Source organism: Danio rerio, chromosome 17 (genome assembly GCF_049306965.1).
Source record: "Danio rerio strain Tuebingen ecotype United States chromosome 17, GRCz12tu, whole genome shotgun sequence".
Taxonomy (NCBI): domain Eukaryota; kingdom Metazoa; phylum Chordata; class Actinopteri; order Cypriniformes; family Danionidae; genus Danio; species Danio rerio.
Window position 1 is genome coordinate 50,058,569 of NC_133192.1, and position 20,501 is coordinate 50,079,069.

The following is a 20,501-nucleotide window of genomic DNA, read 5'->3' on the forward strand; positions in this document are numbered from 1 at the left end:
ATAAAGAAATATCAGAATATCTCTGTTTTCCGGCATAAGCTGAGATCCTTAAACATTTTCAATGTCCCCTGCTGATGAAAAAACTTTTCATCAGGACTGATGGCTGGTGTGGAGAGGTAAGCCTTTCCTAAACCAGAGAGCAGTTGTGTAGAGAGGTGGTAAATAGGCCCTCTGATCCAGGCGACTGGCATAAAAAACCAATTATAAAAGGAAAAATTATATAGTAGACTACAGACAAGAGTTGAACATGATTATGAAGGTGAAAAATTAATATTACTGTATTATTACTCTATTATACAATTATATTGTATCATTAATTAGTATAAGTATCAGTGTGTGACACTTAAGAAGACATAATCTTAAAAATGTTTAAATATTCAGTAATAAGCAAATTATTAAAATATGCATAAACTAATTTGAAAAGGACACGGTACAATAATCTAATACCTGCTTCTGTAACAGAACAACTTTCAGTCTGAAAAACATCTTCACACTTTCGCTATGAGAACACTGATGCAGTGTGATCTCCGTAGCTGTTGTCAGAGTAAGGCGAGCTGTAAATCATTCGCTAGGTGTGGTTTGGCTTATTAACAGTTTTTTTGCGTATAGACATCTGTGACAGTAGTCTTTGACTGTGCTGACGGTTTATATGCATCATATAAGTTCTTCTGTTCGTGTATGTAAAAGTCTAAAATGTCCATAAATGACCAAACTATCAATGATGTACTGCCATGAGTACAAAAATACAAAATAATACCATACAAAATAAATAAAGTTATCCAACATGTGCGCCCTTCCGCTACGTGAGCAAACGTGCAGTCGTTGAGTGCGTGAAGTGTCCATCATGACACACTTAATTTTACAGGTTGAATGAGTGCATCGTCCGTGTAATTAAAGTCCACTTATTAATTTTATTTCATTTTCAGCGTAAACGCACTACTTACACTATTTATTCTACAAAATGACGTAGAATAGTGCATAAGTATGCATTTTGGGAAGCACCTACAGTTTTTTTGGCGCACCATTTTACTCTGCCACCCCACCTCTTGTTTACCGTTTACGTTCAGGTAAAGCGAGTTTGCAACTGTAAACACAGCGCCCCCTCTGTTTAAAACATGCATCGCGATTCATTCAACATTTCAAGCAGTTTGAATGGTCACATATCTGAATAAATTTTCAACCAGCTCACTGTGAAACCTTAAATCCCTAGTTCATAAGCGTTCAACTGCTACATTTACCATTTTGACACATCCCATCTGACCACTGGTGTTCAGATTTTGTTAAGACCATTCCCACTCTTTTAAATAGTCAAACTCCTGTTGTACAGCTTACAATATAGAGAGAGAAAGCAATGGAATGAAAAGGATTTGCATAGTGTGAAAACTTGCAGTTTCTCAGAACACATCCGATAATGATCATGTGTTTGTTTAGCTGGCAAGTAAGCAAAGTAAAAAAGTCTTTTTTGGCTGGTTGAATGTGTGGCAGTGGTGAAATGGGGTAATTTCACCACTGCCATCATTTCATATGCAGTTTACCACTGGATTTTGGTTTCATCCTATTGAGATCAAACTGAATAAAACATTTTATTATCAGGTTCAAACAGGTCTAAGTCAATACTTAAATGTTTACTTCACCAAAGAAATACTCAACCAAATTGTTCCAAACCCTTTAGATCTTCGTTTATCTTCTAAACAAAAATATAGATATTGTTCACATAACAAATTATAGATATAACATAGATATAAATGTACACATTCTCATGATACATGCATTTCACACACTGTAAAAACCAACAACTTTATCAAATGAAATGAGTGGTTAACTCAAAATTGACTGAAAGTTAATTCTACTCATATGAAAAGAGTTTTAACCTCAGTGTTGAAGGTAATGGGTTAATTTATGCTTCATTACTTCAACTAAAATGTAATAAGTACTCGTTTGGATTCGTTTAACTCAAATGGTTTGTTGCAATCAGTTTTCTCAAATGGTTTGAGTTGCTTTAACTTACTGAGTTTTACAGTACTCAGTTGGTTTGAGTTCTCCATTTATTGAGTTTTACTGTGCTCAAAATCCTTGGCTTACTCAAATGGATTAAGGTCAAAGTACTCATAAGGATTAGTTTTTGAACTTAAATGTTTTGATGCAATTGGTTTCCTCAAATGGTTTGAATTAGATTAACTTATCGGGTTTTACAGTGCATAAAATATCTAAATTTGTGTTCTGAAGATGCATGAAGGTCCTAGGGGTTTAAAAATGACATGAGGGTGAGTAATTAACAAAATTTAAATATGTAGGTGAACTATCTTTAAGGGTGTGTAGGACAAACAGTAATACTGACTCTAGTGCTATAAAAATAAATTGGAAGAAAAAAATTCATTGTCATATTTATTGAGGCAAACAGTCCAGAACTTTTCAACAACCGTTCACAAATGTTGCATATTTATACACACATTCAAATTGAATAGAGATACTCCTAGTTGAACAACTCAGAAGAGACCACAAGTTGTAGATACTCTAGCTCATCAAAACACACAGTAAACCTAGTGGTGAAGATGGAGTCATTATATTATGAAACTGAAACTTCCTGGTCTGAATCAATTAATGCTACATTTGTTTGATTTAAATGTTTTTTTTTTTCTTAAAGAAGATAAATCACATTATTTAGCTACAAATAAGAATGTTGCGTTGGAAAATCAGATTGCTGTGAAAACAACTGTACAGTAGTTAAAACCTGTAGATGGATGGTGGAATTTATACATGTGATTAAAAGCTAACGCCCCATTGTTGGCATGGTAACAGCAGGGGACTTGAGCGTAGCATCTTCAGCCTTCCACTGTGAGGTAATAGTTTTGATCTGTGTGTAGAACTGAATGCCCTGCGATGGGAAGAATAGAAAAACACTTAAGACTAAACAATGACTCAAGATTAGTCATCCCTTGTTAATACCCTCCCAAAACGACAATGACATCACATGAGAAATGGCAGGTGGCTGGCAAAATTGCTGGCGAGACCAATAAACCACTTGCTTAAAAAACATGTCAGTCATTGTTTTCTGACAAACTACAGCTGACAATTTCATACCAAAACAAATCTTTTTACAGTTAAACACTGGAGCAAAACATTCAAATGGTAAACCAAATGGACCATGGTAAAATGTGACCAGATTTCAAACTCTGGTTCGTTTGTCATCTGGGGAAAATGCAATGTGGCCAATCAGTTTTTCCCCGGAGAGAAATCCCGTTTTTATCCTCATTTAACTGTACAGTAGTATCATAGTATGCTTTCTGTCTTTTACACAAGTGTTTTCTTGCCAAGTGCTCTACTTTTATAATAATTTAGACCTCTGGTTATCTAAAAAAGGCTAGTGTATTGTATTTGATAAGCAGGTTTCTAATTATTTGATCTCAATCTTCTATTTTGTATATTAGCTAATATACTTTACAAATATATTAAAAAAAGCTTTAATTTACAGTGGGGGCAAAGAAGTATTGAACACATCACCATTTTTCTAAGAAACGATCAGCGAAATCTATATACAGTTGAAGTCAGAATTATTAGCCCCCTTTTGATTTTTATTTTCTTTTTTAAATATTTCCCAAATGATGTTTAACAGAGCAAGGACATTTTTACAGTATGTCTGATAATTAAGCTAATTTTTTTTCCCGATAGTCTACAGAACAAACCATCATCATACAATAACTATTAAATTACCCTAACCTGCCTAGTTCACCTTATTAACCTAGTTAAACCTTTAAATGTCACTTTAAGCTGTATAGAAGTGTCTTGAAAAATATCTAGTCAAATATTGTTTACTGTCATCATGACAAAGAGAAAATAAATCTGTTATTAGAACTAAGTTTTTAAAACTATTATGATTAGAAATGTGCTGAAACAATCTTCCCTCCATTAAACAGAAATTGGGAAAAAAATAAACAGGGGCGCTAATAATACAGGGGGGCTAATAATTCTGACTTCAACTGTATGTAAAGAAAACGATATTAATTGGTTTGTGTAATAAAATGAAATGACACGGGGGGAAAGTATTGAACACATGAAGAAAGGGAGCTGTAGAAAGGAATGGAAAGCACAGACAGCAGCTGAAATCTCTCAGAAGTCATTCAGCAACCCTGTGCCCTTCCTCGGTGTAAATGAATAACAGCTGCTTCAGTCCAACATTTACATTAGCAGGGTGATGAAGATGAAACTAGACTGAACATTGTAGAAAAGACGATGATCCAAAACACAGCCGAGGAAACTCTCAAATGCTTTCAGAGAAAGAATATCAAGTTGGAGAATGGCTCAGCCAGTGACCTGACTTGAATTCAATAGAAAATACAAAATAAAGATCAGATTTGATAGACGAGACACACGGAACCATCAAGATTTGTACACTCTGTTGAAGTCTGAGAAACTCCCACCTTTATTTACCATATGAGAGACGTCTTTAAGCTTCCGTCACAAAAAAAAAGCCTTTTAAATAAAGCGATTAACACGTTTCAGTAGTCCAGTGTTTTCTCCTTCTGTCATTCCACTGTTATTACACACAACTACATTTTTCTGATTTTTGGTTTTGTTTTATTTCTATGTTTGTTTTGTTTGGGTTTTTACCTAAATGTGGTTTATTTCCTTAGCAACATCTCTTTTAGAAATATTATACCCAGGAAAAAACATGACATGTTCAATACTTATTTTCCCCGCTGTATGCAGATGTTTAAGTGGAGTCTTGTAAATGTGCATGTACTGTATAAATTTTTACGGAGGTGTTCAATACTTTCCCCAATAAATATATATATATATATATATATATATATATATATATATATATATATATATATATATATATATATATATATATATATTTATTATAGACTTTTACATTGTTAGTATTATTTAAAGACTAAACAACGTCACTTTTAAGTCCCTTAAAATGTAAATGTCAGTCATTTTTAGGAACATTCCTCAACATTTACACCATCATATTTGTTTGATCCTAGAAATATCAGCAACTGCACCAAAGTGAATATGGTTTCATGTTTTCATTGTTGGCTCAAATATTACTTTAATATTTTGTCAAACAATTACATTTGACACATTTCACATGAGAGATGCAGATTAGAAATTAATAAACCAGTGCACTTATTGCAATAATGTGCACTTATTCTTCTAATTTAGAACATCCATATCTTTCTTAAATGACACTTGTGTTTGGGCGTCTAAAAAAAAAAACTGCTCCACACAACAAAATATCCCGATGTACACTATGGTAACCAATACTTACTTGCTTTCCATAGAAGTTGGTGTCACCCCTGAAGGAGCCTCTGGAACCGGTGAATGAGAACATGGGCAGCGGGACGGGGATCGGTACATTAACTCCGATCTGTAAAAGGAGCAACAGGGCATTAGCAGACGTTTCAGAGGTCAGTGGCGTTTGCCCTCGGGTTCACTGCATCTCACGTATTTGACACACTCGCACCCTGATGACAGTGAAGACAACAGCATAACCCGTCAAACGCAAACGCATTTCTGTCTGCCGCAAAAAAAAAAAAAAAAAAAAAAAACTGTGTGCTTTCCTCACATGGCTAGACACCATGTGGGAGAGACGGTTAGTAAATTCTACAGATGCCTGCTTCATGCTCGTCTCCCTGCTCTCAATGTAAACTCAGAAATCTCACCATACAAGAGCAGCTTCAACCTTTCCAGTGTGTAATGAAGAGTGTGCCCATTGCGCTTCCATGTCAATCTAGCAATTAACCTCCAGAAATAGGACAGTTTAACAAAGCTATTGTTTAAAATTAGGGTTAACCTTTACTAGATAGTGAGCAAATACAGGGGAATAATCTCAGTGGATTTAGTTTCTTTCTTTAGACATGGCTTTCGTCTACTTTGCGGCCTTTCAAACTCTCAATTACTCATCTTTTCAAATGTCTAACATGCATGCTTCACTGAATCTGTTTTTTTTTTTACATTCTACATTTATGCATCATGTTTTATCATAGTATATTTAAGATGAAAAATGATATTTCTTGGACAAAATGACCAACTTCATTTCATTCTAAACACACACAGTCATGCTAGTATTTTTGAAAATAGTTTGATATCACCAGTAGGAATTATGCACAAACATAAGTTCTGATATTCAAAGCTCAGCATGTGTTTACTGTTGTCTCCATCATACACATCTACAACATTTTTGTCGTAGAAGTGCAGCAAATTGTAGATTATTGCACTTTGGATTTATTACACATTGAATTTTTACCACTTTTTTTAATATAGTTTAAATAGTTTATTGGCTATTGATTGAATGTAGGCAGAAGAATGCAAGCTTGGAGCTGATTTTTTATTATTTCTTTCTCAAATGGCTAAGGTTTAGGCAGATCTTTTATGTATGTTGGCGATTCATTTACATGCAAGCAGCATTTAGGGGGCCTGAAAGTTTTAAGATAAAGACGATACCATTCAATTGTGTAAACTACAAAAATGTGATTTCGTGAAAATGTTTGTCATATGTATACAATACTTGACTACAGGACTGTCTGCTTGTTAAGTGTGACATCCTGCAAAGCGGCTTCCGGGTCCTAGCGCTATATCAAACTATATAGGGAGACCCAACAAACGGTATTATTAAAGTTGACAAACCGAAGTAATGCTTTAGAAAATCACGATTGCATTTTATATATCCGTGCCTCATATCTGAGGGCCAGAAAGTGATTAATTTTTTATAATTTTTTTCAGATATTGATGTCTGTGTTCAGAGACTGCTTTGTACACCATGATTTTATATAAAATTCACTTTAATGTGTGACATGACTGAAGTGGTCATAAACAAATATTATCTCAGTTTAAATGAGCAGCGGCTAGGACTCAGAAACATTGTTTCATACGTCAACTTAATCAAGCGGCAACGTTCCGCTCTCTCTCAGGAAGCAAATACAGAAGTAACTAAAACTGCAATTCATCGAATCTCTTTTGGGGACTAGCTCCAGGAAATCCAAATGATTTCTGAATGCATGATAAATTGGCAAATTTTACAGCTGATATACTTATGGTTACAGCCTGGTACAAAAGATGGTTTTGGTGCATATACAATAGTTAATATTACCCTTCACGACAACTGTGAGGGTGGTGAATTTTTTCTTAACTCATCCTTTCAGTTTTTTTATTAAGTTATATTAAGTTTGCATAATTAAGGGCGTGGCCATTTGAGTGACAGCTAGGACTTGCTGGTTGCTGTATCGACACCTCAGCTGATTCTGGCTAATTAGCCGCTGAACTCGGCATATACATTATATTTTTGTTTTGTTTAATGTTTCTTTACACAGTCAGTTGCCTTTTGGAATTATATTAGATGTTTTTTTGGGTCTGTGTGAAAGGGAATTGGTTTTTCAGTAAACATTTTAAAATGCCCAAAGGAAATACTTTATAATCACCTAAATATTGTAAATGACTGGAAATGTTTTGCACACCAGGAAAAATTGGTTTCACTGGAAGATCCAATTATATCATTCTGATTATAAAGAATAACAATAAAACACCCAATATCCTATAAAACATTATAATTAATATACACATAAATAATAATAATCTTCTAATGAGATCATTTCTCATTTTAAAGGTCAAAAGTTTGGGTTTTTAACAATATAAAATAAATGCAAGGTGTAAATGCAGCTAATCTAAATGAAAGCAATGGTGCCATTGTAAAAGCACCATATGTCTACACACGGGTTCATTTGATGTGAGCACGGTACGTTTAGCTAGTGTGAACGTTGTCTTCTGAGCTCTGGTGTGCACCCATGAACCATAACCGAGTCTGCCTGAAAGAGGTGGTCTGGGGTACGGTTAGTGCGAACTCTGCTCTGGTTCACTTCTGATATGAATGTAATTGTACCAAATAATGGAAGTGAACCACCAACAATGTTTCGTTTTCATAACGTTCATTTATGTGTGTGTATATGTCTGTGTATCATCTACCTTGGTGACAAGCGGGATTGACTTGATAATGTCTGCTTGTCTCCACCAAAAACGACCTCTGCAGACATCGCGTGATGTTCTGAATGTTTTTAATATATTTTTTTGTGGCGGACAGACGGAAGTGGCTCTTTGTATTTTGGTTTATGATAACAAAACCAAAAGTTTTAATAAAAACAGAACGGCCGTGATATGCGTACATCTTCATTTTGGCGATTTGCTTTTGTGGTCTTCCATCACCTAGCAACAGCTGTCCAGAAAACAGCAGTTTGATGATGCAAGTGTACCAGGGTTCAGAAGGAAAAAAGACAATGTGAACACAAACAAGCCGAGGGGAGACTATTGAATTGGGTTTGGACCAGGCATTCGAACAAAGTGTAAAAGCACACTAAAAATTTTCTAGTAGTTTCCATCTTCATTCATCAATATTATCTTAATACAACCAAATAGTCGAAATGTTCAAATCCTTACAGATGCTATCTGTAGTTATGTTTATTTCAGCTTGTATGTAGGGACCCCCTTGAAAATGAGATGACACATCTCGAGGGGTGCATCCTTGAGAATAATTTGTTGCGAATAAAACTAAAAGACAGAAAACTGCCTGGAATAAAAATAAGAATGAATATCATGCACATCAGTGCTTTAAAAACTGCTGAACTTTAACAAGTGCATACAGAGAGTGTGGAACAATCAGCTCATTCTACTGGATATGTGTGGACAGGCAGTCGACACACAACTGAAAGCCACAATCATTTGTTTGTGTACCAGCCGAGAAAAGTAATGCATGTAGAGAATAACTAAACAAAACATTTTGTTTTTGGGGCGGGTGAGGCTGGAAACGGGCAGCGCTTCTTGAAATGTATAAAAAAAATGTGGTTAAACAATTTGAGCCTTCTGGCTGAAGGTGACTGGTGAAGGAGTGGATGGAGGAAAAAAAAGCAAAAGGAGGTTGTTGTGCACAGGGTTTCAGAGGCCAGCTCAGCACATGGCCTGTGCCGTGCTCTCCAGCATGTGAATCGCAAACACACGGCATAACTTCTCGCCACTGGCAAACAAACGGGGTAAATAAGGGGAGGTTTTTGCACAGCCACCAAGATCAACAGGTTGCAAGGGATCCCTTTTGACTTTAATTTCAGACTCCGGGCTTTGCCGGCAAAACATTCTGGCATAGTTTTGATCAAAAAGCACATATTTGCTGTGAACTATTTGTAGTGTGCATGTTTTGTGGTGGCAGCTGTATTTTGAATGGTTTTCAAAGCTGTGGCAAACAAGGTACATCCAAATGGAAAGAAATGACTGTTTTAACATACATTTAAATGGGAGCTTGTGTTACTCTAAGAGCTATATATGGCAGCTAAAGAGGCAACACTTCCATCTGAACCGGCTTTCGGTCAGGGAGTGGCGCCAAGGGGATTTTACACATTTCATTTACATCACGTTCTAATATTTACTCTAGAGGTGTGCCTGCAACTCTTGTCAAGAGCCTACATGACATATAGAGGAGCCTAATATGACACAAGTGAACATCAGCATGTCTACACCGTCTATAAGGAGGGAGTTTTCCAGTCGCAGACTGACCAAGGTCTCTGAAAGGTCTGACACTTGTATGCACCCGTCTCACATCATATAGAGCATGTTTTAGCACTTTCACAGAGGAATTACCAGTATACACTCTATGGACACTTCATAAAGTTCTCCTAGTGCAAGGTTTTAGCCTAATTTGCCTTTAATTAATATCTTTTTTTTGGTCATAGATTAAGCAAGGTATTGAAAACATTTCTCAAAGATTTTGGTCCAAACTGACTTGACAGCATAAAGTTTGTGCAGATTTGTTAGCGACACATGGGCTTCATGAAAGCTCTTGCTTCCTTTCGATCTGTTTGAAACAGCCTGACTCCGCTGTTCTTTGACATCAACAAGCCATTTTTGTGCATGGGACTGACTACTGATTTCTGCATATTTTCTTTTTTTTTAAGACACTCTGTAAACCCTGGAGAAAGTTCATTTCACAAGATATCACATTCTGCGATACTTGGAGCCGCCTTCTGGCATCAACAACCATGGCACATTCGTTTAAATCATCTTTCTGATGCTTGGCTTGTACTTTAACATAGTCTTAACCTTAATGCATACATTTCATGCCATGTGCTTTGCTGATTCACTTTTATTAACAAACAGTTGAACATACTTTCTTAATAAAGCGTGTGTTTAGTGTATTTTCAGATAGTGATAGTGTACAATTCTTTTTCTTATAATATTTCTTAATTTTACTTTTACTGATACAAAAATTCCCATTTCCTGAATGCCAATAAAGCACCAAATCAACCAAACAAACTGTAAACTCTAAGGGCCCTATCATACACCCGGCGCAATGTGGCGCAAGACGCAATGCAATTGCTATTTGCTACTTTCACCTTGGTGCAAGGGTTATTTTGAGGTGTTGCGCCACACTGTTTAAATAGCAAATGCATTTGCGCTCATATATGCGCCTATAGGCGTTCTGGTCTAAAAAAGCAGGCGTGTTTTGGCGCGTTGCTATTTTGAGAAACTGTAAATAGTCTTCTTTAGACCAGAACAAAGTCGGTCTATTGTTTGGCGCAAAGTGTGCCTGGCTTACACACTACAAACAAGATGCAGAGCAATACGCAAATATCTTTACATATGAAAAAGATATCATATATTAAGGATATATATAATAAGGATATATATGGGATATAAATATAAATGATTAAAGTGTTAAAAAACATATTAATTTCTAGCCTACATGAATTTAAAAACCACTGCCTTCATACTTTCTTCATCTCGGGAGGTGTTTTTAGTTCATTCATAAAAATTTGCTTTTGTATAATGTTATTATTATTAGCGGTATTATTTATTATATCTATGTTTATATTTGTTTTATTAAAAACAAGCTTAGATTTGTCCACCTGTCAGGTTTTAGACCATATGGGGCATAGCAGTTGTATTTGGAAATAACTCAGTTTTTTTGAACACACTTCGTTATCAATGTTAATTTATTCGTTTGCTGAAAATTAGAACTGAATTTAGAAATAGTTTTGAAACAAATATTTGCGCTTAACGAACAAAATTAATTATTTATAGGCTAATTGATGTTTGTGCTTAAAGGCTTCCCTATCTACGAGAGCAAAAGCGAAAGTGAACTTACTTTACGTCATGTAAATAGCGAATGCGCTCATGACGCGACGCAGCTGGCTCTTAAAGGGAATGGGAGATGAGACTCTGATTGGTTTATTCTCAAAACACACCTATAACTCATTAGGAAAATAAACTCAACCCTTTTAGACCATGCGCCATGGCGCAAAACGGATTTTCCCGTTCTTAAATAGCAAGTATGAATTCTGACATGCCCTGAAAGCGTTTGCGCCCTGCACTTTGCGCATGGACCGTCAAAATAGAGCCCTAAATGTTTCTCAATAAGCTCTCATATCAATTAAGAATGGGATTCATAAACCCAGAACAAATTAAAACACTTTAAAAACACAGACACCAAAGGGAAATCTCACCTGTCCAACATCCACTTCGTGGGAGTATTTACGTGCTGCGGCACCATTGGTGGTGAAGATGGCAGTTCCATTGCCGTATGGGTTCTTGTTGACTATTTTGATGGCCTCATCCAGGCTGTCAGCCTCCAGAACCACCAACACCGGTCCAAAAATCTCCTCCTTATAGCACGTCATCTCCGGCTAAAATTTAAGTTAGACAAACAACAGGTATAAACCATTACATGACCATTGAGTTACACTGACATGGTGCCATTTACATGGGAACGTTTTCAGCCAAAACAAACTTTTTGTTTACTTTTTTTTTGTTTACATAACAACAACAGTGTTTTGAAGACTGAAAATTCATAAATTTATAGTTTTGAAGAGGGTTTTCAAAGTGCAGGTTTGTCACTACTATCATTTCTGTGTGAACACCCAATATAAAATGCGTGTGTGTACTACAGTACATGTTAGGGATGCAGAAATGCACAATAGCTAGGGCTGCTTGATTTTTGGGAAAAATCATAATCATGATCATTTTGATCATAATTGTAATCACGATTATTCAAAACGATTATTAGTTCAAGTCGAAATGATTAGCGCTCCTGAGGATTTTATTTGAATAAATATTTTCCAAAGGATGTTTAACAGAGCAATGAATTTTAACAGTATTTCCTATAATATTTTTCCGGCTAGAATAAAAGCAGTTTTTAGTTTTTTTTTAAAGCCATTTTAAGGTCAATATTATTAGCCCCCTTAAGTAATATATTTTTTGACTGTATGCAGAAGAAACTATTGTTATACAATGAACTGCCTAATTACCTCAATTAAGCCTTTGAATCGCACTTTGAATCTGAATGCTTGTATATTGAAAAATGGCTAGTAACATATTATGTACTGTCATCTTAGCAAAGATAAAAGAAATAAGTTATTACAAATGAGTGATTAAAACTATTTTGTTTAGAAATAAATTGAAAAAAAACTCTTCTTTCCATTAAACCGAAATTGGTGAGGAAATGGGTCGCTAATATTCAGGAGAGCACATATGCCTTTACACATATTTGACCATTAAAGCGATTACGTTAATGACTTTAGATGTGTGCGCTCTCCTCGTCTCAGAGTGCGAATGAGACCGAATGCTGACCACATACGTCTGACTGTGTGCGTGCCGCACACACACACACAAAAACACACACACACACGCACACACACGCGCACACACACACAAACACACACACACACACACACACAGAAGCATTCAGTCTTTCGTGCTTTTAAGAGCAACAAATGTGTGCAACTGGAAAGGGGGTTGTATATGATGCAATAATCGTTTATCTCGATTAATGGCTTTTCATAATCGTTAGAAGCCAAAATCGAAATCGGATTTTCGATTAACAGCCCAGCCCCAATAATAGCCTACACATTTTTAATTATAAAGCCAAGGACAAACAAACATAATGGTAGAGCACATCAATTCAGTGTTGCTGCGGCTCAAGAGGTTTGCTAACGCTCTTTCTTCAGTGTAGATTTGCTTCACCAATATTACAACCAACAGCAAAGACACATTGTTTACATTCCCACAAAAAAGCTAATCTGCACTTCCCTACGAACAAGGTTTCAACTATTAATGATGTAAATCAAAGTGACAGTTTTCGTGTAGATGTGTAAACAAAATTGTTTTGAAAATATTTTTGTGTAGACGTGAAACTTTTTAAAAACTTTTCCAATTTTGACTACATTTCTACAATGTGTCAATCTAGCCTCATGTACTTTAACTTTTTTGCTGTTTGTGTCAATCCTAATCTTCAGTGTGGAGGTGCCCTGGTTTTTGTGATTGCTTTAGAACTTCTGATTCAGTTTCTGATGAGAAATAACTAGGAATAACAAACGACAGGAAACAAGAGTGTTTATGACTATACAGGAAAAAGTAGAGTAATATAGTAAGAAAATCTCAGTTTGCAACATCAAGCAGCAAAATGAGTTGTTTTTAACATCTAAAAATTAATGGAAGTGAAAGAGACCGGACGTCTCAAGCCAAAAAGATTCCAATGGCTGCGCCCACTTGTAAGTCAAGAAGAAAGCTAATGGCACTCTTTAAAAAAACGTTAATAATATTCAACAATATATAATACAAAGATACACAACACTAAAACCTTTATGTACACAGGTGGCATACTGTATTCACCCAATCAATGACACAGACTCCAAAAATCTGTAAATCCTGACATTAAACCAGGGTTTAGGAGTATACAGTTTGACTCATCAGCATTTAAATATACAAGATTAATTATAAACCCTGCTTAAATTATGAGCAATAAGAAATGTGAAACAAGATAAACCAGGATTTTACCTGTTGTTGACAATAACTCCGGGTCAGTCGTTTCATGTGTGACCGTATGACCGTATGACCATAATATGTCTAAAATATTGGTCACCCATAATTACCCAATTCTTTGCACTCAAAAAAACATTATTATAAAGGAAGCCAATGAGGCAAAAACAGCCACCAACATAACAAAAGTGTAGTCAATTTGCCCAGAGTGTTGAATTTTTTAAAAATTTCAAAGCATTTTTCCAGAATAAGCGTCAGAATAATTTGTCGCCAAAACCATTCCCTTTGCTATAACACAGAGAAAGTTGAGGCCAAATTAAGACTCAAACTCACCCAGGGTGAATGAAAACATCCCCACACAAGGTGAAACAGGCTTGAAATGACATGAGGGTGAGGATGTGGTAGACACACTGCTGTAGTATCTTTATTACCGTAACGTTACTGATGATGGTTGGTCCAACAAAGTTTCCGTTTTCGTAACCCTTGACCTTCACATTCCTGCCATCAAGCAGCACCTTGGCTCCTTCATCCACTCCGCTCTGAATGAGGCTGTTCACGCGTTCTTTGGCCTGAGGTGAGATGAGGGGTCCCACATCGGCTCCAGGCTGGTCACCTTACAAATCAAACAACAACAGAAACGCATGATTTAGAATACAAGAAGTGCGTTACTAAATGACAACAACATTTTCTGATCTCCTTTATTGCATGAAACATGAACCCCCGCTCACCCTGGAAAGACCTTTTTACACAACATGGTCCTCACTTTCCTTTTCATGTGCTACGCACACATCAGCAATTGTCATAAGCAAAATTGAACTGAACAGCTTGCGTTACAAAACATGTTCAAACCTTTTATAGTATTATAACAACAACATTTATTACCCTCAAACATCAAAATCGAAGTTCACTAATTGTCATCAAACTATGCATGTATGTTTAATCTTTATATGCTATTGACACTCTCTGCCAGTGCATTGATAAAATTAACAGTTGGATGTGCCAAAACTTTCTTCAGTTAAACAAAGAGAAAACTGAAGTCATTGTGATTGGAACAGCCTCTAAGGATCAAACAACAAAAAATAAGGTCAAGAAGCTTGGTGTGACTTTGATTCAGATCTGAGTTTCAACAGTCATGTCAAAGCAGTTAGTAAATCAGCATACTATCATCTGAAAAACACTGCAAGAATTAGATGCTTTGTTTCCAGTGAAGACAGAGAGAAAATTGTTTATGATTTCATCAGCAGTAGAGTGGATTACTGTAACAGGCTCCTCACTGGCCTTTCCAAAGACAGTCAGACAGTTGCAGCTCATCCAGAACACTGCAGTAAAGCACTTTAAATTCCCACTGTGTATGAAATGTAAATGAACTTGCCTTGCCTATGTAACTTTACACTATAGTTCATTACAATAATGACTGATATTATAGGAGCACCACATACATGTGTTAGTTCCTCAGAGCGCCATCAAGATACAGCAGTAATTTGCTGAAATGTCAGTTGGATAGTTGGCAGAAAAAGCTGTGGATTCTCTTCCGAAAGACAGTTCAGTTGGTTAACCAAAAGTTCAGACATCATAACTTCTAGAGAAAGTCTGTGTATTGTTTTGTTGAATCCTGATGGCTGTTCTTTAATCTACCCTTTTTTAAAGGGTTATGACCAAAGGGATTGGCAAACGTTGACATCCAAATGCATATGCACACACATACATGAAAAAAACACAGCCACACACACATTTTTAGATACCCTAAGGCAATTTGTCTTCGAGGGCCGTTATAAGGTTTCAGAATAGCTGCCGTGGTTTAGTTTCTCTGATTACAATTTTCATCGGCAGACTTTTTTTTTTGTTTGATCGGCCCATACTTTATAATTTCTGGTCCCCTTCTTACCACAAAATGTGCTTCTGCTTTGCGGCAAGACCAAGACAAATAATGCGTCTCTCCTCTGGGTGAGCTGAACATGCTTTAAGTTGCTCAGGGAGAGGTGTGGTCATGAACGCATGGGTGGCCCACGAACACGCCAAAAAAAGAAGAATAAAGCAATATGCATGGATTTAGAGAAATGCCACATAGAAAGAAACGGCAGGAAGGAGACTTTATTCAATCAATAACATGAAAATAAATAGTTAAGTGACGAATGCGTTTTAGGTCTTCCTGGTATACCACTGTTACCCAGATTCCAAATTTAACTGGGGGCTGTTACAAAAATGCAAAAGTGTATAATCACAATTAAACAAACCATTCTGGCTGCTGTGAACACAGTGCAATGTAAAAATGAATGATTTGTCAATTCCCAGCTTTACATGCTGCATTAAATTTATATTTTTGACACACTGAGCATTTAAATATTTCTGTTGAGCTTCCGAACGCAGTAGCTGATCAGATGCATGTAGATTAGTCAGTTGAGTGCATAATCTCAATAGCTGTGTTTCTATCTACCTGGTTTTATGCACATTTTGGATATGGAGAAAAAATGGCTGATGGAATGGTGCACATAAATGCTAAAAGTGCATATAAAAAACATTTCCGCTTATCTGAGTAGGATAAACTTTTTAGAAGTTAGAAACGATGTGCATAAACTACGAGGGAAACACATTTACCGAACATTCCAGTATACGCATTAAAAACGGTCATGTGATTTTAAGATCACAAGAGATTATAAGAGATCATGTGATGATAAAAATGTGTGTGAATGGACAAACCAGCCGCTGAGCACACTGTAAAACATCTGAAATGTTGTTTTGGTCATACCAAAATGCCTTAACCCTTTCAGTATTAGTGTTATTATATTATTAATCACATTCAGAATTAAGATTGTCTGCGCTCCGCGTCTCACACCGTCAGACGCCACCGTGCTTTCATTACGTGTCAGCATTGTCTTCTGAGGTCATTTACACTTAAATAAAGAAAAGATTCACGCCGCTTTTTCCTACCTCAGTAAATTCCATTTTTACTGTTGATATTTGGCGCCAGTTAATCAGAAAGTGACAATTTTGTTCTCTTTTACTCGCTGGATGGAAATGTTGCTGTATTCGCACTTCTTTTATGTGATTATTCCAGTTTTGGCCATAAATTTAATTAGCATCTTTAGTATACATAGACATCAGTAATATAATTATTTCCCTTATTCTAAATGAGACAATAATATGATTAAGGGCTTTATAGGGCTAGGCAAGTTGGCCTAAAATCAAAATTAAACATTTTAAGGTGACACGGTGGCGCAGTGGGTAGCACTGTCGCCTCACAGCAGAGAGGTCACTAGTTCGAGCTTATATTAGCTTAATTTAGCTGGATAGGCTAAATTGTCCGTAGTGTATGTGTGTGAATGGGAGTGTGTGGGTTTTTGCTAGTGATGGGTTGCGGCTGGAAGGGCATCCGCTGCATAAAACATATACTGGATAAGTTGGCGGTTCATTCCACTGTGGCGACTGGTGAACCCAGATTAATAAAGGGACTAAGCTAAAAAAAAATATATGAATGTTTTAACTCGATTGCGATTAATGAACGATTATTTTATGTATTTTTTTATTCAATGTTTTTGTCCTCATAGTTCACTGGTTAGTTTTTTACAGTAAATAAGCTCACATATTACAAGTAATGCTATTTGAATGAAAAGTGCATTACTTAAAATAATTGAAGGAAACACGTTTTCTGCTGTCTATGATTATTTATTGTACATTAACGTTAAAACCAAAACACACCTTGCTTAAAACGAACAGCCACTTTTTCTCATAAAAAGTAAAAACAAATAACTTGCGCTTTTAGAAAATTTATTATATTAAATTTTTTTCAAAAGTAAAAAATAAGCAGTATTTTTTCTAAATAATATCCCGTCTATAAATCGGCATTAACAGAGCGGGGGCATGTGACTGCACATGCGGAAGGGAATAATTGAAAAAATTGACCTGGAAAAATTTGATCAATTGTAGGTTATGAACTGCCCAAGGGGTTGCTTTTTTGAATATTCCTTTCGTGTTCCTGTTTTACATGTTGTAGTACATAATTCAATAAACATCATTACGTCAGCAGTCAATACTAGTTTCTTCCAGCATTTCACACAACAACAGTTTGTGTTCATCATGGCACCATATGTGATTTTGGGTGTTTAATTTTTAATTCATTCATTCATTTTCTTTTCAGCTTAGTCCCTTTATTAGTCCAGGGTTGCCACAGCGGAATGAACCGCCTGGGAAACATTCACACTCCTTCGCCACAGACAATTTAGCCTACCCAATTCACCTGTACCGCAAGTCTTTGGGGGAAACCGGAGCACCCGGAGGAAACTCATGCGAACGCAGGAAGAACATGCAAACTCCACACAGAAACGCCAACTGACCCAGCCGAGGCTCAAACCAGCGACCTTCTTGCTGGGAGGCGACAGCACTACCTACTGCGCCACTGCATTGCTCATTTTTAATTGTGAATTTAATTAAATCTTAATTTAATTGTCTTAATTGTATTAAAATCAGAATATTGGTGTCAATGTAAAATTATTCACTGACCAAAAAAAGTGAAGATATGCAAATAGGAGAATAGGGGACTAATTTCCTTTGAGTACCTGCATTGACACGTAGACTCTTTGCGCGTTCAACCAGTTCAGGCAACCAGTCACGGGCTTCTCCAACGAGGATAGCAGTGGAAAGTGCCATACACCTCTGACCTGCGGCTCCAAACGCAGCACCTACCAGCTGGTTCAGCGTGTTCTCCTTGTTGGCATCAGGCATAATTACGCCATGATTCTTCGCCCCCTGGTGGACAGAAGACAAAACTCTAATGAAGCAGTTTCATTAGAATCAATGGAATGATAGACATCAATGGAAATGGGCAAGCGAGGATATAAAAATACGATGTGAAACCTCAGTTTACCACTTTTAAAATCATTAGACTGACATAAGATTTGCATCCTAAATTGAAGTTCATAAGCACCACACCTAAGATGTTAACTATGGTAGAAGAGCAAAAAAGGGAGCTTAACTGTAGTAAGAGCAGAGCTTGGGATATGCTGGATTGAGTCTTAATTACATGACATGTAAACACTGCAAGCTGATATACTACAGTTTATCCCAATTCACGGCTGAATAACACATTTTTACAAAAGTCCTTTAGCATTAGCATTGACAAAGCAACGTAAATGTCATTCTACTAACAGTCCAGTAACAGTTACTTAGCATATCACTACAGAGATACTAATTTAATCTACACAATGTCGAAAATTGCCGTCCATCCCCTTTCATTGTGTAATTTTTAATTGTCAAAGCAACACAGATTAAAGGAGATAAGCTCTAATTTCCTTCCCAAATCCTAAAATCAGTCTGATATGCAGCTTCTGTGTGGAGGGAAAGATGGTGCATATTTATTTCTAACCAAATGACGCCACCATCTGGTCATCATTTGTGCTGAAAAATGGACACTTGTGAGCGGTGCTAGAGATGGTAAAAGTAGCTTGTTAATGCCAGTGAAAAAAAAAATGTTTAGAAGTGTAGTTTAGTAGCATTGCAGTTTACGGTTCCATTCAGTGAAATTAAAGAAAATCCTGTATATAATGAAAAGTGTGTGAGCAATCAAAATCCCAAATTTAGATCTGCATTAAAATGCTTTATGTGGCTATTAAACTACATTATATTCCATGTTGTTGTTGTTGACTGCTAAGTTCCAATGTAACATAAGCAACATCTTTGTTAAAACTCCTTATTCAAGTCATTATCATTTTTTCATTAATAATCTTTTTTTTTTTTTTTTTTTACATTAAACAGTTGAAAGGATTTTCTTCATGAATTCACCTTTCATGGAATAAAATAAATACATAGGGTTTGTTACTTAATTTCAGACATGAATTTGTTTCAGACTGTTCAAGTTTAGAGATAATGAAAAATAATTTCCTCCAAAAAAGACATTTCTGTCTTTAATCGCTCATTGTCAATGTCATTGCAGACTGTTGTTAATTGAACACAAAGTACATACAAAGCTATGTTTATGCTGATTTATTCATGCTTTTATTTTCAACCTTATGTGTAACTAAAAACCTCATTTAAATGTGTTGATTATAACACAAAACTTTGACTAAACGGATTCAAATAAACTCAAAAATTCCTTTATTTTTGGATATATATATATATTTTTTTTTGGGGGGGGGGGGGGGGATTTCTCTAAATGAATTTGGATGAAATTTAGATATTTTTGAAGATTAAAAGTTTAAGATTAATATCATCTCTCATGCCAGAAAAAAAAATTCTGATAAACCGGATCAGTGACAAACCCCTATCCTTAAACATGCAGTAGGTGATTGTCTTCAGAAACATTTGTTGTTGTGCTGATTAAAAGTCTCTTTACAGTCCAATAGTAATGATTACAGTAAATGATCTAAATGTGTTTATATGTATTTTTATATTCTGGGTAAGGCATAAAACTAAAAAATGTTCAAGCAATTAAAATAGTGTCGGGCTGACACCTCCCATAATTCCGATAAGTAGCTCAAACTGTCTGTCAGCAAATGCAGATTTGAACTAATGCGCAGCCGTTTACACGCAGATCCGCCGTTTGTGCGTATACGTGCTGCAGGATCAAGAGAGAGTGAGAGAGAGAACGTAAGTGGCAAAAACATGCTGAATCAAAACTTTTTAAGACCCTAAATCAATATTGGAGTGACTTTTGCACGCTGGAGGAAGGATGACATCATGGCTGATGTATATCTGTTAGACATGTAATG

At 36.1% G+C, this 20,501-nt stretch overlaps 1 protein-coding gene across 1 annotated transcript in view; it reads right to left on the reverse strand.

Annotated features, from left to right (window-relative positions):
• Positions 1 to 2,372: 2,372 nt before the first annotated feature.
• The window catches only part of aldh6a1 (aldehyde dehydrogenase 6 family, member A1), a 31,519-nt gene continuing 13,390 nt past the window's right edge, over positions 2,373 to 20,501 (reverse strand). The window contains exons 8-12 of the mRNA NM_001002374.2: positions 18,354 to 18,543; positions 14,232 to 14,413; positions 11,490 to 11,669; positions 5,279 to 5,377; positions 2,373 to 2,875 (exon numbers count right to left, since the gene is read on the reverse strand). Coding sequence (NP_001002374.1) covers positions 2,771 to 2,875; positions 5,279 to 5,377; positions 11,490 to 11,669; positions 14,232 to 14,413; positions 18,354 to 18,543 — 756 coding nt within the window. The 3' untranslated portion in view covers positions 2,373 to 2,770. The remainder of the gene's footprint in view (positions 2,876 to 5,278; positions 5,378 to 11,489; positions 11,670 to 14,231; positions 14,414 to 18,353; positions 18,544 to 20,501) is intronic.